This window comes from Mus caroli, chromosome 4 (genome assembly GCF_900094665.2).
Source record: "Mus caroli chromosome 4, CAROLI_EIJ_v1.1, whole genome shotgun sequence".
NCBI lineage: Eukaryota > Metazoa > Chordata > Mammalia > Rodentia > Muridae > Mus > Mus caroli.
In genome coordinates this window covers 143,977,739-144,000,471 of record NC_034573.1, presented here as the reverse complement: position 1 = coordinate 144,000,471, position 22,733 = coordinate 143,977,739, and the positions used below count along the sequence as shown (strand labels likewise).

The following is a 22,733-nucleotide window of genomic DNA, read 5'->3' as shown; positions in this document are numbered from 1 at the left end:
CACAGCCCTCAGACCAAGCCCAGATACTGCGAGCTCTCGGGAGGGAGAAGGAAGCTGGTTTGGAACTTGGCGAGAAAGGGTTAAACAGAGGACTCTGTCTTCACACCATCTCTGCATCTTCTTGAACATCCTTAGACTCTAAATGTGTGTGTGTTGGGGGGGGGGGGTTCAAGCTGTCCTTCTAGGAGGCCTGGAGATTCAGTGCCGATGACCCTTTTCACGGGACACGCATCTGTTGTGGACCACTATGGTGACTTCATGCGTGAACCAGACCTGAAACTCAAATGCCCCCAGACAAGGGGCAGTGGTATCCACTGTATGGTCCCCACTAGGCAGATGCTGATATAGAGCCCCTGGCTCTACAAACTCTACCATGCCTGTGGTGCCTTCTCAGGTGGTCCTTCAGGAATTCTCTTTGGTGGAGTGGCCCTGTCTCTGCTTCCTGGACTTAGCTGGAGCCAGGACAAAATGCTGTCTGTAAAACTCTGTTATGGGTTCTTTGGCTCCAACCGCCACTTTTGGGCCTTTGATGGTAGTTGGCCGTGTTCTCGACTCTCCCCTAGCCCAAGCATACTGGTGTGTCTTTCCTCTACTCAGACCTTGGGGTGGTCCCTATAGGTCCACGATTCCCTGGAAGGAGGCAGGTTCTCTCCCCTGGGTCGCCAAGGCTGGCGGCACCATCTCTTCCTTCAGGGTGACCTAACCCAGACTGCAAAGGTCTCCAGGACCAGGGCTGACTGCTCATGCTTTAGAGTGTAGGCTGTTTGTAGGTGACTGGCACAGCCCTCCAGAGCCTTCCCTGAGTGGCAGCTTAGAAGGGTCCGAGTGGGAGTGTATGATCTCCAAGCCAGCCACTGACCCTGCATCCCCACCTGCTCCCCCTGCTCAGCCTGCTTGGTGCGGTCCAACACATCTCCGGGCAAGCTGAGGCCTGCCCTGCGTTGATGAATAGTCATGAGGAATAAAGGGGTGGGCCCCGGTTTGTTGTTGGATGCAGCCAGTTGACAGAAATGAGGGAGATGGGCAGGGTGAGAATGCCAAGTCTCAGTCCGCACGCCTCTGAGCATCCTCCACTCCTGCCTTCCTAGCCACGGAGCCTCAACCCCTCAGTCCACCCCACCGGGCAGCCACCAGTCTACCCTTACCCCACCTAGCCACCCAGACCCATGCCTCGTCCCGCGGCACACCAGCTCCTCAGCGTGTGCAGACCCTCACGAGCCTACCATGCTTTACGTCGGTGACCCCATGAGACACCTCGCCACGGTAGGTGTAATGTGCCTGGTATAGGGTCTGCTTAGAGGCCTGATGCCATCCACCTAGGGGGCTTGGCAGAGTCTGCCATGGTTGGGGTTCAGAGAGACGTTCTCTTGACTGCCTGATGGCAGAGGGGTAGGCTGGAGAGTGGACAGGTTCTGCTTCTGTTCATCCTTGGGGCAGCTCTTGAGGATCAGCAGCTCTGGGCTGGGCAGGAAGTGGGGTGTGGGATGGGAGGCTTGGCTGGCATCTGGTCAGAGTGGGAGAGCTACTGCCCAAGCCCCTGGGTTGAATACTTCTGAGATGACTGTTGAGGCTGGTGGCTCTGGCCATGCTCAGGGTCCCCAAGATAGTCTGCCCTAGGAGCTCTGCAAAGAGGTCATCTTTGTTTGGGCTTTGGCGTGAAGCTGCCCCACCCTGCCAAGAGCATCCTCACCTGGGAGTTTGTTCACTTGACAGCGCAGATGGGGCGTTTCTCATAGCCACGGGCTCTCCTCCGTGTGGGTGTGAACTCCAAGGCAGAGACAGGCAGCGGGCTGGACCCAAGGCTCCCTGTTGCTCCTCTCAAGCAGGTACAGCCAGCCTGGCAGAGAGCAGAAGGACAAAAGGATGGAAGGAGCCACAGCCTGTGCTTGGCCTGAGCCCAAGGGACTTGGGCTCATTTCCAGACTTGCCAGGTCCCTGGGGTCAGGCAGACACCAGGCTGCTAATTGAGCAGCCTTTATTGACCAGTTAAAATGGGGGAGGGATCACATGAGATCACCTGAGTAAGTGACCCGCTGCATGATCATTGGGGGCAGCCCTTCTTGACAGAATTAACATCAGAATACAAACAGCAACAGGACAACCCACAACACCTGGGTACAGCTGCCCCACACAAGGCTATTTCCCTTTTAGGAGAGCAGGGAAAGTAAGAATTGTACAGGAATCCTGGGATGGCAGAGGTGTGTGTGTGGGGGTGTGGGGGTGTGCTGGTGGAGGTGTGTGCATGTGGTGTGGGGGTGTACATGTGGCATGTATGCATCCTCTTATGATCAGGGGAAAGACTGAGTGTGGGTTGAATCATGGTTCTGCACAGGTGCCCTTCCTGAGGCCAATGAGAGGCAGAGTCACTATCTAGGACCACACAGAGACCTGCCCCCAAGACAGCCGCTGACTCCGGTCCTGGTGCCGCTGCCCCAGGTCGCAGAACCAGTGGTGGCTACCATGTCACGATATTTCTCCTTTTGTGTGTGCTGTGGAGCAGTGTGCTGTGGTGTGTGTGTGTTTGTGTTTGTGTGTGTATGTGTAGAACGGAGTGGTGTAGTGTGTGTGCATGTGGTATGTATGCATGTGATGTGTATATGTGTGTGTGCATATGGTGTGTGTGCATGTGGTATGTGCGTGGTGTGGTGTGTATTCATATATGTGTGTGTTTGTACCCACAAACCATGTGTGATGTGTGTGTGTGTGTGTGTGTGTGTTTATGTGTGTGCAAACGAAGGCTAGAGGTGAACCTTGGGTATCACTCCCTAGGTGCTGTCCCTGTACTCTGAGTCTCTCACTTACACCTGGGTTATGCTGTGTGCTGAGTACGCTAGATTGGTCTATCTGTCTGTCTCTGCCTCCCAACACTAGAATTACAAGCACACACTGCCATGTCTGGCCTGTTACATGGGTCCTTTGGATCAAATGCAGGTCCTTATTTTTTTTGTGGCATGCACACTACCAACAGAGCCACCTCCCCAGGCCCCGTTGTTTCTTCTTAGAACGCAGTCTCTGTGGCTTTCTCTCCCCTTCATTGCTTCAGCACAGCACCATGCGCTTCCTCTGCATTCTGACCAGCGTAGCAGTGCAGCTTGGGATTTGCTGGGGCTCCACGGCTGGGCTGAGCCATCATTCTACCTGCGTGGGTGACTCAGTTTCCTCATTTCTTTGTGAGAGGATCCTGTAGGAGAGCGTAGCCTTTTGCCCAGAGAATGTTAAATCCAATGTGGATGGAGCCCTCGCCCATGTGTCACTCCCCCACCATCTGCCTTTGTTGTCCTTACAACTTGCAGCAGTCCCTTGGGAGCTCACAGGCAAGACCTGTCCTTGGAGACCGGACTGATTTTCAGGATGCCACCTTATCCCTGGATGGGTTTCTCATAAGTGTATCCCATCTTGGTTTGGGGGCTCAGTATACAGGTTCAGGCTTTATCTCTGGTGACCACTAGCTATGGTTTTGGGATGAGACATGTGAGGCCATGGGCTGAGACAGTTTCCTTCTCTGTAAGCGGGCTAGTAGTAACTAACTCTCATGCCTGCTCAGGCCGCAGATATGAGCTGTGAGGTACCATGGCCTCTGGCCATGACTGTGCTAGCCCTTTATAAGTCAGTGGAGGTACAGAGAAGCTGGCCTAGAGAACTGGGCACACGTTCTTCCTCCTGTTACCCTGCCTTCCACCTTCCCTTCTCTCTCTGAGGACTAGAGACTTTGACCGAGTGATGACCTACAGCTGAGTGCAGCCCTGTATGTAAGGCGGGGTTGGCTCGGTCCTCCTGCACACCGTGAGCCCATTTACAGAGCTGGAAAGAACTGAGGTCACTGGAGCTGGGCCTGATAGATGGGATGAGATGAGTGGGGAGAGGCTGCAACTGCCACTATCTCCTGACGCCCCAAATTCTTAGCTTCTTCATCAGCTTCCAGTTCTCCTGCATGTACACATCATACATCTCACACACACACACAAAGAGAGACAGGGAGAGAGAGAGAGAGAGAGAGAGAGAGAGAGAGAGAGAGAGAGAGAGAGCGGGAGAGAGAGAGGCTCCCAGGATATAGTAAGGCAAGTGTGCCCTGGTTCTTCAGTGTCTTCTGTGTGAAGTGGGGCTCAGCTTTCTCTCTGCAGAACCAGCATCATGGTTGCAGGACTGGTGAACCTGGTTATCCTCCAATCCCTCAACCCCCAGCCCAACACACACACACACACACTCTTGTAGGCACCACACATACATATGAACACAAACACACCACACATGCACACACAAACACACACATATGAACACAAACACACCACACATGCACACACATACACACACAAACACACACATATGAACACAAACACACCACACATACACACACATATGAACACAAACACACCACACATGCACACACAAACACACACATATGAACACAAACACAACATACATACACACACAAACACACACATATGAACACAAACACACCACACAAACACACACATATGAACACAAACACACCACACATACACACACAAACACACACATATGAACACAAACACACCACACATACACACACATATGAACACAAACACACCACACATACACACACAAACACACACATATGAACACAAACACACCACACATGCACACACATATGAACACAAACACACCACACATGCACACACATATGAACACAAACACACCACACACCACACACGTACACACACACACACAACACATATCAATATACAGTGGTGCATGAAAACCTCATACTCTTGTGTAAGGCAGCATAGACGTGCATGCACAGCCCAGGGCTGGAGTCCACCCTGTCTGGAGCAGGCTTCCCTGTGCTCCTGCAGAAAGCATGGCTTCTGGACCGGAGGAGCCCGAGGGGGTAGCCCCAGGTGAGAAAAGGTAGCCAGAGTAACAGGAAAGAGCTGTAGGGCAGACGAGTGGAGCTGGTGCAGTGCTGGTAACTGACCACACGGGGGCAGGGCCGAGACTGGGAGAAGGGATTTGGTCCTGGTGAGGGCCACCAGCACCTAGGGAAGGCGAAGCAGAGGGAATTCTGGAGATTCCACAGTGGACTTGCTGACTGGCTGGATGTCGGGAAAGGAGTGTGTTAGAGTGGCCTCAAAGGCTTTCGACTGTGATGGGGAATTGCTGCAGGGGCTGAGAAGTGAGATTGGGCATTGCTGTGCAGTGTTTGGGGGGCTTCAGCAGTTGAGCAGATGAAGTAGAGAGGGTGGCCGGGACAGAGCATCTGTGGAGATGGTCAGATGTGAGACCAAGACCAGGCTAGAGGACAAGGCCACAGTTACCTTAGAAGGCCTGTAATGACGATTAGAAACACTGTAGGGTTCTTCTGTGTGGGACATAGACAAAGAGCCTGAGCATGTGGGTGGGAGTGGCCAGGTGGACATGCAGGTGTGGGAGGCAGGTGGGCAGGGTGGTGTGATGGACATATGCATGGGTGGGAGTGGCCAGGCAGACATACAGGTGTGGAAGGCAGGTGGGCAGGGTGGTGTGATGGACAGATACATGGGTGGGAGAGAACAGGTGGACATGCAGGTGTGGGAGGCAGGAGGGCAGGGTGGTGTAAAGTGAACATGAGTGTTATTTAAGTCGGGGAAGGGGGCTGTGTTAAGAGGAGTGGGTGACAATTTTGGGAAAGAGAACCACACTGAGGAGCAGCCTGGAAGCCAGAAGAGGGCTTCATGGTGACCTGGGACAAAGGACCCCATTACAAGGTTAGAAAAGGGACCAGAATCAGCTGCATTGAGGGAGCTGGTGACCCTGGGGAGGGTAGAACTAAGTAGGGTCAGGTCTGAGGGCGAGGCACACCCACCAGAGTCGGATCCAAGTAGGTCATCCTGGACCCATGTCCCTTCTCAGTCCCCTCGCTGTGTTGGAACGCATCTGCTTTCCATGCTCCGTCCTGCTCCCCTGAAAGCCGGCTGATGGGGTGTCAGCCCATGGAGCCAATCTGAGCTCCTAGGAAACGTCACCTCAGCTGGTGGGAAGTCTTCTTCTCCACTGGCCCAAACCCAAACCCTGGAACTATCCTCGATGCCCGGCCCAACGCCTCATCTATGCCGTCTGTGTGTCCAAGGGCCTCAGAGCTGGCCACCCAGTGCTCAGACGTGCACGGATCCACTGTCAGATGTCCTCCACCACCAAGCAAGGGGACTGTGCACAGCTAGCCTATAACCCTCTCTGCTGAACCCAGAAGTTATGCTCTCTCGCCTCTTCTGCTGTGTTCATCACCCATGCACTTGCTCTGGCCAGGGTCCTTTCCCTGCCACCCCACACAGAACCTTGCCGAATCCCACAAGACCTACATATTTAAAAACCATGGCAGCTCTTGCCTTTCCCAGAACCCCCACCCTTCCTGGACACCGGCTTCTGCCTCTTTGGTGGTCAGTATTCTCTCCCTTACTTCCTGGAGGCCCTAAGCTTGAATGCTGGTTAGCTGGATGGCTTGTTACTGTACTACGAGGGGAGAGCTCAGAAGCCTCTGCCAAGAGATGTCAGGAGCCTAACTGAGCCAGTCGATGCCCTGGATATGGGGGCAGCCTTTGTCCTCACCTTTCACAGCCCATCCCCCAGCTTATACTGGGATGCCTTCTCCATGGGGGGTCCCAAGACGACGTCACAGCCTTACTATGGATCGCTGCAGGTGACAGGGCGACACGAATGGGCCCACATCACGCTTAGTGAACATCTCATGTGTCACAATCTAATTTCTCAGCTTAGCTGCTCATTCTTTGTTTCTCGCTGATCTAAGATTTAGGAAGAGCCCCGGAGGTCCCCACTGACTGTCCCATGAATGGAACAGATGGGCAGAAAGGCAGTAGTGGGGGAATGCACAGACACCAATGCTGGACTTGATACTACAAGAATGTGCCAGGGAGAGGTGCTGGCAGAGCCATGCCCCCTCTTCCGTCCTCTCAGACAGACACCTGGCCTTTGCTGTTGGGGTACACTCGGTGATTTAAAAATTCCTGTGAATCACTGCAGCTTGTAGGCAGTGCCAAAGAGATGGGGGAGCTGCCTAGAGAACCCCTGGAAGGCTCTGCTCTGTGATACCCCGGTTCAGGCTATGTTGGTGGAGGGGTGGCCTGGGTGGGTCTTGCAGACACATGCCTGGCAGCCCAGTGGAGCTTCTGGGGGCATGTTTCCCGGGTTTGAGGTGTGGAAAGTTCCACATGGCCCTGGCATGGGACCGGGCAAGGCCCTGCCTCAGCGGGCAAAAGGAGGGTGCTATGCACATACCTCTAGGGAGGCAGCCGTCCCCCCCCCCCATGCACAAGTCCTGTCTTGTTGACATTTCCATCCGTTTAATCATAGGCTCGGGGAGACTGTGGGAAACACCATCAGGATGGAGGTCTCCAGCTAGCACAGAGGTGGGAGAGATGGCTGTCTCCACAGAGACAGGGGGCTGTCAGTCACTAACCCCAGGCAAGCGGAACCCAGGCTCTGACCTGCCTGCAGGGGAAGACCCAGGTTCCAGAAGCTTTCTGCCCTTTAGAAGAATCCACACAGTGTTGGCTGGTGTTTTGGAAGCAGGAGGACCCTGACTCTCCATCCCTCAGTGCTGGGCTCAGAGCAGAATGAGTGACATTTGTCACAAGGGGGCCCTGGGGTGAGCCATTCCTACAGAACACCAAGATTCCCTGGAAACTGATGTGGTCACAAGGTCATGTCACTCAGACCTGTGCTGGATGGGTGAATGCCTCTTGACCCCTACCCAGAATTACTTCCTAGTAAGGGAGCGGTGAAGGCCATGGGGCAGCAACGCACGTGCCCAGGGGCTGGGCCTTGAATCGAGGAAGTGATGTTGGGATAAAGGAATGGAGGCTGCGCAGTGCTCTGGAAGCTAGCTCTTGTCTCCAGGTCCTACCCCAGCTGCTTCTGTGAGGAAGCTAGGGTGGGCCACAACTGACCTGAAATCCACAGGAAGGGGGTGTGCAGAGGCCAGGGCAAATTTTAGAAAGAAGGGAGGAAAGAAAAGGGAGGAAGGGAGAAAGGCAAAGAAGGGAGAAAGGGAGGAAGAAGAGAGACGGGGAGAGAGTGAGAGAAGGAGACGGAGGGAAGAAAGAGAGGGAGGAAGGGAAGGGAAGGGAGAGGAGAGGGAGGGAGAGAGGAAGGGAAGGAGAGAGGGAAGAAGAGAAGGGAGAGGGGTGGAAGGAGAGAAGGAGGGAGGGAGAGGGAGGAGGGAGGGAAAGGAGAAAGGGAAGGAGGGAGAGAAGGAGAGAGGGAGGGAAGGAGAGAAAACAGGAAGGAAGAAGAGGGAGGAAGTGATGGAAAAAAGGCAGGAAGAGAGGGAGAAAGAGTGTGGGGGAAGGGAGGAAGTAGAAGCTTAGGCAAAATCCTCTCCTACTGAGGTCACTGGATTTGGGTAGGGCTGTGCTCCATACTTTCCAGTTGTCCGGTGGTCTATGAGACCATGTTCCCAGCTGGGCGTGGTGGTGCACACCTGTAATCCCAGCACTTGGGAGACAGAGGCAGGTGGATTTCTGAGTTCGAGGCCAGCCTGGTCTACAGAGTGAGTTCCAGGACAGCCAGTGCTACACAGAGAAACCCTGTTTCGAAAAACCAAAAAACAAACAAACAAACAAACAAAGAGCCCATGTTCCCTCTGTGCACATGGGGGACCACGGTGGGAACTCTGACCTTAAGGCTGCTGGAGTGCCCCCTGCTGTGTGCTGGGGATCCTGGTATCATTCCTGAGAGCCTGGTTGAGGATTAGAATTGGCGGCAGGACCAGGAAGGCTGTCAGAGCTGCTGTGGCCAGCACACAGGAAGTTCTCCTTCTGAAAGGGCATGCTCAATCCAGGGTATGGAGATGCTGGGTGCCCCCTGCCGGCCAGGCAGATGAGCCTCTGGCTGGTGGCTGTGAATCAGGGACTGGTGGGTCACTGTGGAGAGTGGACTTTAGTTCTTATGGGCTGGGGAGATCTGGAGGCCTGTGTGTGGTTTCTCAGAAGCACAACAGTGACAGAGTCAAGTGCCTGTGCCTCTCTGAGAGGGCAGCGCCCGGTCAGGACCCAGAACACTTGAGGCCCTGTGTGCTACCATGACCTGTTCTCATTTCTCTGTGTGTACTGACTCTGAGTCCCTCATCAGCATCACGCCGCATCACCTCGACATAAACTGAGGCAGAGGAGTCACGGGAAGGGTTTTGTGTGAAGCAGGCAGGGGAGACCGGAGATAACACAGATAAACTGGAAGGGAAGCCCAGAGCGCTGGGGCAGCTTCAGGAGGTAGGGTGGCTCAGCAGGCTGATCTCCTGCTGAGGAGATGCAGGTCAGCCTGCTCCCCTGGGACTCCGCATTTAAATGTGACGACCGACAGGCAGGCTTTTCTGTCAGTGTTTTTATTAGAGAAATAAACTTCTCGGGAGAATTGGGTGTAATATGCCCTTTGTTGCTAAGCACTGGATGCAGCCAGTCCACCTCTGAGGTCCGTCTTGGTGTTCTGTGCCGTGGGTGCTGAAGTCAGAGAGGAGTCGGTGCGGAAGGCGCCTGCTCCCAACCTTTAAGAGGACGTTCATTTTCCGTCTACATATATAAGAACAGATCGATGAGATTGTCTGTGGGTTAGAAACAGTTAAGATGTGAGATGGGAGTCTTTGGGGTAAAAATCATAGTATCCAATGTGTACATGTGAGGGCAGGAGCCCGACAGCAGGATGGTAAGAGCTTCCTTGTTTGGTCAGGACAAGAGAGTGGTGGAGAAAGGAGAGGATAGAGGGGCATCAAAGAGCTTGTCTAACTATGGTTGGGCATCCACTTCCATGCCACGTGTTGGTACAACCAGTACACGTCCAAGAGTGAGACGCCGGCTGCTGTTCCCCATGTCCCCTGCTTTATGACGCTGCTCAGCTGCCTCTGGAGCTCAGCCTTTGGAGACAGCCTTGCTCCTTGTGGGCAGACAGGCTCTGTCCCTTCCTCACTGGGCCTTGTGTTAGTGGGCTGGTGCTGGTGATGGATCAGTTGCAAAGTGTCATAGCTCCTGGATTCTGGCTTCCTGGTGGCCGAAGCAGGGTTGTTCCTTCTGAAGAGCAGCCATCGGGTTTCTTGCTCCCAGACCTTGCCCCCACAACCATGCTACAAGCTATGTGTGGATTTCATTCTCACTATGCAGAAGATAAAAATGGAGGCCCAGGGATGTGGAATAATACCCCATTCCTCTCCTGCTCCTACTACCCACCTACCTGCCAAGGTACAGTGGTCACCCTGGGCTCATCCGTCAACCTAGCTCAGCCAAGAGAGAGTGCCGGAGGAGTGAACCAGTGGCATCTATGTCTCCCGATGCTCAAGGGAGACAAGAAACTCAGCTGCCTTCTAGCAGGAGCTTGGGGACCTAAGGGACCCGTTGCGAGTGTTCTATGTTCCATGACCCTCTGCTAACAGAGCGAGGTCACCAGCCTGCTGTCACCCCAGGCCCTGAAGAGGCCAAGGGAGACAAGGTGTGAATACTGAAGTCTGAGCCTAAGGAAAGAGAGTAGAAGCGTCGGTGGCTGTTTCCAGCAGGGGTGCCTGGTAAGCCCCCAGCAGCACTATCTGCAAGGACCAGGCAGAGACCCTGGGACTAAGGGAATAAGAGATCCTGGCCTTCTCTGTAGAGGGTGGGGCTCACTGAGACCCCATCTGTCTGAGCCCAGAACGGGTCTTACCCTCAAGTGCCCTGGGGTTTTCTGGATGGTCCCAGACCCTGCGGTCACAGTCAAGTGAGCAGCACAGACCTGGCAATGGGGCCGTGTTCTCAAACCCTCATCCCCATCGGAACTATTGTCCCCCAATTCTGATGTTGGCATTTCCCATAAAGGTTGGTCCACCAGTGGCCTGGACACTGAAGGAAGGGACACCCTCTGGCTCCATGACGCCCTCATTCCTCAGGGCCTCTTCAGGTCACGCCCAGACACTCCACTTGCAAGTGTAGGCACATGTGTGCCGCCGCAGGCCGGGCATGCCCTAATTAGCCCACTATCTTGGAGTTCTCATTGAAAGCAAAACAAACCAAAAAAGTTTGGGTTTGCCCAGGTTCTTCCCTGGGGCCAAGTGGGTCTCGTCTGGGCTTCCGGGGGGCCTCTGGGTCTGGGGGACCCCTGGGCTTTTGTGTAGACCTGCTTTGGCCTCTCTGACGAGGCTTCTCATTTCAACAGCATGACGGGAGGCAAAAGTGGGGGGCCAGGTTGATCCTCGCTCCCTGGCAATGAGGAAATGGTTTCCTTCCCATGAGCCTCAGGAGGAAGGAACCCTGTATAGAAGGAAAGTCTCTTACACTCTCCAGTCAGTGGGGGCTTTACCATCTTTGGGAGACACGGTAGACACCAAGACCAGTGAGTGAGTGGAAGATGACCTGGGGACTGTAAGAAAAGAGCAGGCACAGGAGATCCAGCATTCACTAGACAAGGGAACAGACTTTACTGGGCAGTGTAGTGCCCCCATGGAAGTCTGCAGAGACCTGCCTCTCTGAGGGCCCCGGGTTTGCCACACCAGCCAAGTTCTGCACCCCAGTGCTGAGGGCCTGCCTTCCCGAAGAGCCCGGTCCCTCCTGCATAAGCTCCCACAGATGCTATCGCTGTTCCTTTTGGTTCAATGACTAAGTCCTTGGCACCCACCTCCAATCATTGAAGAATGCAGACAAGTTAAAATATGAACCTCACTGCTGTGGGCCTGCACCCTGCTTCTGAGACAGGGCTCCCTGCCCATCAGGGATGACGGGGATTGGGCACGGAGGGGCTGCTGCTGCCTTCTGCAGATGTCATGACTTCTTCCAAAGCCCTTTGCTGGGAAGATAGTGAACTTGGTTGCAGGAAGGAGGTGGCCCTGCAGCTTCATCCTGGATCTGAAACAATGTAACCAGGTTCTGGGATCCCTGGAAGACAGGAACCAGGAGGTAGAGCCATAGTGCATCTCTCCTCATTCCTAGACAGCTGCACCAGAGAGAGCAACCTTCCTGACCGTCACATAGATGTGTGAAGCTGTCCTCAGACTTATCACATTGTTGTACAATCACTCGTTCACTCATTCACTCATTTGTTCACTCTTTCATTCATCCACTCATTCATTCATTCACTTACTCACTCATTCATTCACTCATTCATTCACTCATTCACTCATTTGTTCACTCTTTCATTCATCCACTCATTCATTCATTCACTTACTCACTCATTCATTCACTCATTCATTCCTCTGCCACTTTGTCCTGACAGACAACGCCTTGAGCAACCATTCCGAATCGGGACCATGTGGTCCAGATCAGCATCTCTCAGGGAACGCAGTGGGTGGGATCCTGTGTCTATAGAGCCATCTGTCTGTGGGATTGCCTGAGTCTGCTAAATCCTTTGTATCTTCAGGATCCCTGTGTCTGTGGGGACCCGTCTCTGTAGGCTCTGCGTCTTCAAACTCTAATGAGTGGGAATCCAGAAACATTTGGAAAAAAATGCATTTATACTGGACATGTACAGACACGATTCCCTTCATCCCTTAAGCAGTGTGTTCTAATGGCTACACGGCATCTGCAGTGGGTTAGGTTTTGTGAGCCAGCCCAGGGATGTGTGCAGGCTCTGTATAAATACTATACAGTCTATAAAGGGCTTTATTTAAGGGTGTCTATGGGGTTCCTGGTCCTGATCTCTCATGAACCCTGAGGGTCACAGGTAGAATGGGAACCACGTATGGAATTCTGAAGGTCAGTAGCTGGTTTCATGTGGTGAAAAGAGGGTCAGAGCTGCGGCTCAGTAGAGGAGTGTTTGCCTGGCGTGTGTGAATTGTGGGTTTGATCCCCAGTACTGGAAAGCAAACCAAGAAAGAAAATGGTGAATGTAATCAATAACTCACTCCTGCCACCGTAGGTCATAGCAGTGTGCGGAGAGTCCTTGTGATTCGGGTACTTTTCTTCCCACACTCAAACCCTTTGTAGCCATTGGTCCAACCTTCAGGACTGTGTGGTTCCTCACAGACTCACGGTTCAATTGGGGCATAGGAGCGCTGCCTTCCAGAGGAGAGCATCATTATGACTGGTCAAGGCCAACAGCATGCAGGTGCTCTAGCTGCTGTAGCCAGGGCTAACCTCTCTGAGCTCAGCAGAGACTGTGGCAAGACCAAGGTAGAGGCTTCCACTGGGCGGTTGGGCTGTTGTCAGAGGCCCGCGGGAGAATGGGGGTGCTTGAATGGGGGGCTGTGCTGGGCCAACCGGAGTTCTGACTTGATGTTGCTCAAATTCCTACCTCAGCAGGAGAAGTGGGACCATGAACTTCCTACCTGGAGTCTGTTGGCAGACCTTGGAGTGGGGTGGGGTCTCCTCAGCCTAGAAACCCCACAGAGTTGGAGGTTTATGGCCTGCCTCTTTCTGAAGGGGGCAGCTGTCACATCCCATGCTCCCTTTGAATGACCTTGGTGCTGGGAGAGGTAAAGGTCGGTGCCTTCCTGTTTAGACAGTGTTAGTAAGGTATAATTCACAGAGCATACAATCTTCTCACTTAAAATGTACAATTTGGTAGGGGTTGTAACTCGCATGGCAGAGTGCTTCTTGCCTAGAGTGTATGAGGCCATGGGTTCAATTCCCAACACTGTATACAGTGGGTACCCTGTGCCTGCCTGTAATCCCAGCACTCGAGAGGCATCGGCAGGAGGATCAGGAAGGAGTTCAAGGTCAGCTTCCTATATAATGAGCTCCAGGCTAGCCTGGGTGACATGAGACCATGTCTCAAAAACTAAAAATAATAAAGCAAGAAAGTAAATAATGAAATGTACTGCTCAGCTTTTGTCCAAACAGTCGTATATAAGCATTGCTTCTAAAACATTCCACCCCACCAGAGAGAAATCCTGAGTCCCTCCACTCTCAATGTAAAGCCTAGCAGCCTTGTGCCCCCTCTCTGTCTGGCTTCTGCCTCTCTGTCTTTGCCGGTTCTGAGTGTTTACCTAGATGAAGTCACACTGTGTGTCTGCTCAAAACAAGGTTCTGAATTTCATCCACACTGTTGCTATGTTATCACACCCCTGTGGCCAATGGCAATTCTAACTTGTTTGTGCACTTCCCTGGGGTAGAGGTAGGTAGGCGGGGCAGGTGTCCTGTGACACAACAATTTGGGAAGGCATAGGAAGGACTATGGGGAGGATTCAGGAGTTGGACTATGTCCTACAAACCCAGCCCCTCTGTGTGTGTGGGGGGGGGATAGTTTTATCCTATGGAAACTTTGGTCCCCTTGACAAGGCTTCCACCCAAGTAAAGTAGGGCCTTGCATACTGGGGGGAAGGCGAGTCTGAGCTGTCCCAGTGTCCCAGAGCTGGGGCCGCCAAGGAAATCTCTGCTGGATTCTCAGAGGTTCAGGGTACAGAGGTCACAGTAGTGGCAAGAGCCAGCACTCGGGGGAGATGGCTCAGTGGCTAAAAGCATTTACTTCTTTTTCAGAGGACACAGGTTTGGTTCCTAGCACTCACATGGCAGCCCACAATCACCCATAACTCCAGTTCTGGGGGATCTGACGCCCTCTCCGTAATTGATCTGGGGATCACACCCTGTGTCCAGAGCCAGGCTTGACCACCCATACTTAGCAACCCAAATGCCACACTAGGAAGTGGGACAAAGAGAGCCACTCAAGTTTGGCTTCAGGGTCCAAAGTGAGAGTGAAACTTAAGTTGAAGACCAAGAAGTTGCTCAACTAACACCGGGTAAGGTGTGGGGCAGCCCACTGGTGACCCATCACTGCAGTTCAGTTTCAGTGGGGGCAAGGCATTAGAACTCTGTGAAGTCTCTTTCCGAGAGACAATCTTCCCTTTTGGGGCCTTTCCCTTCTCCAAGTACGAGATTCTTGGAAGGAAACTCCCATTTCTTTGAGGTCCATTGTTTTAAACTCCCATACTCAGACACACGTTTAGATTACCTTCATTTCCACCAATCCTCTTATGCCTTTCTGGCCTGCATCTGCACAGGACACAAGTGTGCTGCACATACACGCATCCAGGCAAATACTCATATATGTAAATTTTTAAAATCTTAAAAAAACAAACAAACAACCAGGACTGGAGAGATGGCTTAGAGGTTAAGAGGACTAGATGCTCTCTTCCAGAGGTCCTGAGTTCAATTCCCGGCAACCACATGGTGGCTCACAACCATCTCTAATGTGGTCTGGTGCCCTCTTCTGGCCTGTAGGCATACATGCAAGGCAGAACACTGTATACATAATAAATTAATAAATCTTTTTAGAACAAACAAGCAAATAAACCAACAAACTAGACCGTTACTTGCCCTTTGCACGCTCAGCTTTTTCTACTGTCTCCTGAACTGCTCTCCCTCCTGCTGGGCGGTCCTTAGTAGGACCCTTCCTTCTGTATCAGCTTCCTTGACTCTGACCTAACCCCAAAAACTCCTGTCAAGGGTTCACAGTGGACCACTGAGGCCTCGTCTTCTCTGGCCACTTCTGGCAACCATCCTCCATCCTGGACTGAGGCACAGGAGGGGCTGAGCACAAGGTCCCCAGCAGAGAGAGACCCGTGGTATGGGGCAGTGTCCAGTCCACCAGTCCAGGCCTTGGGTCTTAGCCTCCCTTGTTGTCTGCGAACACTTTCTTGTTCTGAGACTTAGAGGAGGCAGGCTGGTGGCAGGAGATATATGTGCCGAGGTTCCGAGGACTCTCTGAAGAGGGCAACGGGGTAAAGAGGTACTTTGCTCTGAGATCACACTTCCTCGTGATCTAGTCTCCCAGAGATTGTTGGTCAATTCGATCTGCTCATTCCTGCCTCACACCTTTGGGCCCTCCCTCTGTGACACGGGGACAAGGACAGTGCCCACCTCAGGCCTGTGGGAATCCATCTGAGCTTGAGGGAAGGTTCGTCAGCACAGACAGGATCCATTAAGCATCTAGGGATTAAGCATTAGGGACCCATTCTGCCCAGCGTCAGCCATTGGGTAGTCTTCCACAAATCCTGCTTGCCATCCTGGACGTGGACTGGGTAGTCCTCCCATTGATAATTTGTTGAAACACCCAAGGAAGGAAGGTGAGACTTCCTTAAAGCTCCTAGGGAAGGCTGACTTGTCCTGGGGTCCCAAGGACAGAGAAAGAGGGTTCCCAGAGCTCAGGTTCCTTGAATATGTGATTTAGGGGAAGGACTGGGCTGCCTGAGAACCAGCAGGGATGCTGGGAGAAGCTGCCAACCCTGGAGGCCTGGGGAAAGCTTTGTAATGGAGATAAAGTCAACAGTTTAAATAAATTCCTCTGGAGACTGTCACTTAGATCTCTGGCGGCTGAGCAGCCTCAGCCAAGTCCATCTCTTAGAGGGCTGTATCTAGGAATCATGCCTTCCAGGGCACCCATGCTCTAAATCCTGCTGTACCCCCACCCCACCCTTGCAGCCAGCATCCAGGCTCTCAGGTCTATGTGAGCACTCCAGCCTCTGGGCTGACCTGGGAGCATGGTGGAGCCCACAGGGGGTCTCGGGCTGGGAACTTTCCCAACCAAACAGCTCCCTTCCAGGTAGGTGTGCAAAGCCCCAATCCACCTTGCTGGCAGCTGGGTGGATCCCAAGAAGCCCTGGCACCCGGGAGGCGGTCGGAGAGGGGCAGGCAGGAGAGGTGAATGTGCGTTTATCCCAACACAAGTAGTGGCCTGTTGGGGTGGGGTGGGGGCCCCAGGAAATATTTGGGATGACTTGGAGCCCGCTGGCCCTTTAAGGCTCCTGTAACAAGACACCTCCCCGACGGGACAGAAGCGGTAGCTGGGGCTTCCACCTTAGCCCTTGTTTCTCCCCTCCCACCTCCCCCTTCCTTGCCAGGCCCAGTTCAATTTGCTCAGCAGTGCCATGGACCAGATGGGCAGCCGCGCGGCCCCGGCCAGCCCCTACACCCCGGAGCACGCCGCCAGCGCGCCCACCCACTCGCCCTACGCGCAGCCCAGCTCCACCTTCGACACCATGTCTCCGGCGCCTGTCATCCCTTCCAATACCGACTACCCCGGCCCCCACCACTTCGAGGTCACCTTCCAGCAATCGAGCACAGCCAAGTCGGCCACCTGGACAGTGAGTAGCCGTGTTGCCAGTGGACGCGTGAAGGGAGGGCAGCGGGGTTGAGTGCCACGGTCCTGGTACTGAGGTCTGAATGAGCGCACAGGCTGTCCACATGGGGTTCCCACCTGGCCAGAGCCAGGAGGAGCATCGAGCAGGAGGCGGGCCCTGGGGCTGGGCAGTGTGGGTGTGGCCACCCCTCGGACTTGTGGCCAGAGTCAGCTAGCCTCCCACTGAGTCCGGAAAGGTCAGAGTGTTGTTGCCTGTGAGGTCCATGGGGCAGGGAGAGTGGCCGGGTTTTCTGTACTCAGTGCCTTGAAATTGGTCTGGTCCTGAACTTCTGCAAAAAGTGTTGGGAGCCCACAGGGGCCCACCCGTTTGCTGGTTGCGGGTTTGTGTTTTGCCCTCATATCTCTCTCTGTGCATTGGCTTGGGACCGGATCTCCAGGTGCTGGGGGCTCTGGTCCTTTCCCTGGTGCCTCTAGGAACAGCCTGGCATGTGGCTAGGATTAGCAGATGTTGACAAAGTCCCACCTGTACACTTGCTGAGAGTTGGGCAGACAGCTAAGTGCTTTGACTTGCCCAAGGTGAAGTCTGTGCCCATTTCGCAGTCAGGGAAGCTGAGGTATGAGAAGGGAAAGCAGCTTGCTCAAGTTATGCAGAAAGTGAGTAGACGCTGGACTGGGGACACATGGCCATGAGTGTTCTTACCCACTGAGCACCCAGGCTCTCTGTGGGAGACGGGGCTGCAGGAAGAGCAGACTAGGACTTCAGAACGCTAGTCTGGGCACACAGGGCATTGGGTAGGAAGGGCAGCCCTAGAGATATCCAGGTCTCCATACCCAGCTAAGTCTGGGTAGAGGGAACCATGAGCCTGGGACAGTAGGAGGTGTACTGAGGGATATTAAGTCGTCCATCCACTCTCTCCAGGGAGCAGCTGGAGATGCAGCCGTCCACGCAGTGCAAGCTCTATCTCACTCCCCTTCAGAACAGGAGTGCCCCTCCTCCAGCGGCTCTTTAAAAACTAAGTCCCACAGTGTGGCTCTCACATTCTCTTTGGAGACTGAAGAGCTGGACAGAGCCAGACCTTGTAGGTGGCCACCGGTGATCATCTGTGCCGGACTGGCTCTGGTTTCAGGCTTTGACCTCCTAGAGTTTCTTTTAGCTACTGTTCTGGTGGGCTCCCCAGTCACTAAACCATCACCAAATGATGGCTCAGTCCAGCTGCTGGAGTTCTGAGGGGCTTCAGTGGGCCGAGAGGGTCTGGGTACCTGTGGTGCTCCATCCCGAGTCGCTGTGGGTCAGTGTGCTCCACTCTCCATGACCACAGATTATTGGAGGGCGCTGAGGTCAGGAGGTCTGAATGAGACAGGAATGATAGAGTACACAGCTGTTACTCCTGTTCTGGGACAGTGGAGGAAACCATCTAACATGGCCTCCTGAAGTTGGTCTTTGTGTAGAAATACCTGCTAAAGGCCTCCTCTTCTGTACTGTCTGTAGTTTTGGGGGTTGAAGGGTACCTAGACTCTTCCTCCACCCAAGCTGAGTGACCTAGGGTCAGGTCAGGAAGCCCAGGAGACACATGGGTAGGTACCTCAGTCACAGCGGGCTCTCTACGCTGCTCTTCTACTTCCAATGCATTCCCTAGCTCCGTCTTAGAGTGAGGCGGGGTCCTGTCTGTCATAAAGATCTGGTGGTGTCTGGAGGAAGTGCCCCAGATTCTGGGAATGATGGTGTATGTGGGATTGCCTCCCTTCCTCTTCCTTGCCAGAGAGTGGTGATGGGGTCGGTCTTTGCCGTGCCTGTGGGCTCAGGTGCCTCTGATGGTCAGGGCTGGTCTTTGACAGGAGCAGACAATGCCCATTCTACTGGATTCTTCCTCCCATTTGGGTCCTCTGCAGTCCCCTCTGAGGCACTGGACATCAAGTGTCCCATGATGGCCTGTGTTCCTGCTGCTCTGCTCTAACTGTCCCCAGGGGTTAGTCTTCTCAGACTGGCCAGACATACCAAAGATCAGGGAAGACTTGGCCTCCCAACCCAACCTCCACCCGGGACCAGGGCAGCAGAGTTGAGCTGTCAGGCAGGAGGATGCTACTGCCTGCCCCCTCCCGGCCCTGTCACACAGGGGCAGAGGTGGGACCAACATTGATAATGAGATTTTTGGCACCTCGGCGATCTGGGAGCAGACACCCAAGGGTTTTTCTCGATGCTGAGAGAAGGGACTGGCAGCAGCTGCTCTCAGCTCTGGGGGTCCAACTGTGTGGGTGCTGCCCAGACTTGCCACCGAGGCCCCTGCCACGCCACCGGCTGGTAACTGATAGATAATTCATATTTTTCTCAAGTACAATTCCATATTGACTGCTGCCCCCATTCCTCTCAGATTGGCAAAAACATGCTCACTGGCCTCCAAGTGACCACAGCTGTTAATGGGGCCTTTGGCCTCGCCATTGCTGAAGCCACTGTGGGACTCTCTGACCCCAGAGGATCTACTTACTTGTCCTGACCAGCTTCCCTTAGCCTGAAAATCTGCTGGTGCAATAAGAGGTCTGGGCCCTTAGAGTGTGGCCCTGCATGTATGAACACATACCTGTATATACATGCACAAGGTCCCATATGCCCGGACACCTAGGTACACAGGTGTGTGTTATGCATACATGTATATACCTATGAGCACACATGGGTGTAAATATATATGTGCCCAGGGGCCTATATATATGGATACACAGATGCACTCACATATACCTGTAAACATGAAGGCATGTGTGTACATATGCACATGCATACACATGCCAACAGATGTGAATATGCATGCTAATCTCCCTGGTTGCTGCCTGGGTTCTGACAGCTTTGGCCAGAAGAGGACTTTATGTCTTGGGAAGAGCTGGTCTCAGGAGTCCCTCAGTGGAGGAGGAAGTGGGACAAAATCCTTTACATATCCAAACAGCAATATGGGTTCCCTGCTGCTGTCTAGCACCAGCTCAGCCCCTTCACGCTGGCTTTGCCTTGCTGAGAGAGACGGCTTTTCAGTATTGGAGACATTGAGAGACAGAGTTCTGTGGTTAGGCAAGAGGACCCGTGTGGATGGATGGTAACCCTGGCCTGGTATGGTGTCTGCCGAACACCAAGGGCAGGCTGTGATACCGCCAGCCTACTACAGAGGCAGCTGCAGAGGAGCCCAAGAGTGAGGGCGCACTCATGAATGGCTTGACTGCCTGAGAGCATCATGAATAGACAGACAGACAGACAGCCTGGACATACTCTTAAGTGGCCTTCAGGTGAAGCTGCCTTCAACCTGTGTATGTGTGTGTGTCTGTCTGTCTGTCTTTATGTCTGTCTATGCTTGTCTGTCCTGAGAGAGAGAGCCCCTACCCACCCACCCACCCACCCACCGAGCCAGCCAGCAGCCCTGGAGGGAAGCACAAAGCCTCTGTGAAGGATTCTTAGGGAGGACAGGGCTGAGTCAACACTAATGGATTTGGAGCAAACTTTCCAGCCCCTCGGAGGTTTGCAAAGCACAAGAATAGAGGAGGTGTCCCGACATGATTGTGGTATCAATTGCGTTATCCTAAAAGTTTATGGAATGCATAAATGGAATTAATACCTTTTACTGGCACGGGGAGCAATTATGTATATTTAAAGCCCAGAGAAGAGTTCTAACAATGTTTATTGTGGAGATGAAACGTGAATTATTAGGGGAAACAAGAGCACTTATGGAGAAATCGCAGCAATTGCTCATATTGTGTCTAGCTTTGCCGGAGAGGATGGGCTGCCAGTAGGCTGGCTCCGGCTTGGTCTGAGCAGGTTACCTGCACCGGAGATGTATGTCTGCTATTGTATGTATACTGTATAGTCTCCATCCGCTAGTGGCCTAAAGGACTTTTGTCCCCAGGAGTCACAGAATCTAGCCTGGAGACTCTGAACTCCTGAATCCAACTGCAGCTCGACACTAGCAGGCTGGTCCCTGTGTCTAAGGGTGCTCCCTCCCCAGCTGAGTGGTCACATCACATACCTCCAGGGTTCTAGCAGGGGATGGGAGACAGGGCACCTTAGAGGACAGGACTCTATCCTGTGATGCTGAGATGCAGGGCAGGGCTCAGTCCAGCAAGGCAAATGTACTATGAATCAACAATAGGAAATGAAGGAGGGGTGTTCCACAGGTCTGGCTGGCCTCCTCATCTTGGAGGTTGGTCACTTCTAGAACGTTCTAATCAGAAACCATTTATGAATCTACCCAGGGAGGATGGTGGGCAGATAGTGTGTCTCTCTGCCAGCATAGTGCTAAGGAACAAGCCAGGCCCCCCTTTTTGAGGCAAGCAGGCGGGCCTCTGGGCATCAGAGCCTCCTTGCTCCTGCTCACAGAGCTCCTAGGATCCCAGAGCCACTCCTAGGGAACTCGGAGCAGTGGGCAGGGCAGAGAGAAAGAGAGTTCCTCAAACTCTTGGGATATGGTGTTGGGTTCACCATTTTGTTTCTGCCCTTTGCTGATGGGTGACCTGCCCTTGACCCGCCCTCCGAGATCCTCTTCTGTAAAGTTGGAAAGGAGGTATACATGCCTACTGCAGGCCGAGGGATGGCACCTGGGGTCCTGAGATGCCCACTCGGGTCGGGTCTCTATCCCCTCTCCTGTAAAGTTTTCCCCAGTGTGGCATGAGCAGATGTGAGACAGTCTGAGGAAGGGTCAGCTCTAGGCCTTCCAGAGTCACACCAGTTCTCCTGAGGGGAGGTCCGGGAAGAGAACCAGGAGCACACTCCCAGTACACACAGCCAGCCCTGAAAAATGGACAGTTCTTTGTAATGTGTGAATCAGCACTCAATCCCCCAAACGACAGGGGATAGAGGCCAATGTGGGAGTGTCCATGGTAGGTTAAAGCTAGTCAGGATTTGGCTAACACTGCAAGGTGAGAGCCAGGTGAGTTGAGTGTTGCTTACCTGGGCCCTTCAGGCTTGTGGTAGGCTCTAGGGAAACCACCTGAAATGTATTAGACTCCGTCCTGTGCCCTGAAGGCTCAGACCCCGTCACCTCCTCTTAGGAAAAGGTCACAGCCACATCCAGGACCTCTTGCTCTTATATGAGTTAGAATATTCTAGGCTTTGAGAGCTGTAAGTCAGGGTCCTGCAACCACACTGATCAGTGCAAGAAGTCAAGGTGGGCCAAGACTGATGCTCTGAGATCGGATAACAGGGTTCTAGGTCGGGCTGTGCGGTACACCTGAGGGTAGAGATGCTCTTTGGAAAAATTGTTGGTGTGGCAGGTAAGGCAGAAACCATTCAGTGACCCAAATCCCACGCCTGTGTCTGCCTCTCACCTCTGTCTGTGATAGATCAGCTCTCATGGTGCTGAGCCTTGGGAGGGTGAGATGGGCTGTGCCGCGCTCTACACCTGGGCCTGGTTCCAGGGAGGCTCTCACTAGCTTTGCTCAGTACAAGATCAGAGATTTAGACCCCAGAGTGTCCCTGTCCTATAGCTCCAATAAAGATGTTTAAAGTTCAATGACAACTTATATTTTAAGGAGCTATTGCCTACAGCACTGAAGACTGGCTCCTTCAAACGTGCACACGCATACATGCACACACACACACACACTCAGGTACATGCACACACACATTCACACACACATGGCACACACACACTCATGCACACACACACACACACACACACACACACTCAGGTACATGCACACACACATTCACACACACACTCATGCACACACATACACACACACACACACACACACACACACACACACAC

The 22,733-nt window shown here is 53.3% G+C and overlaps 1 protein-coding gene across 6 annotated transcripts in view; it reads left to right on the top strand.

Moving 5' to 3' along the window:
• Tp73 (tumor protein p73) overlaps positions 1 to 22,733 on the top strand; it is an 84,069-nt gene that overhangs the window by 41,704 nt on the left and 19,632 nt on the right. For 2 of the 6 annotated variants that reach the window (XM_021159559.1, XM_021159561.1), the window contains exons 3-4: positions 10,489 to 10,499; positions 16,757 to 16,999. In XM_021159559.1, the coding sequence (XP_021015218.1) occupies positions 10,489 to 10,499; positions 16,757 to 16,999 (254 nt within the window). Of the gene's footprint in view, positions 1 to 983; positions 1,264 to 10,488; positions 10,500 to 16,756; positions 17,000 to 22,733 lie in introns of those variants that run through there. The other 4 variants (XM_021159562.1, XM_021159560.1, XM_021159558.1 and 1 more) reach the window with 3 other exon arrangements.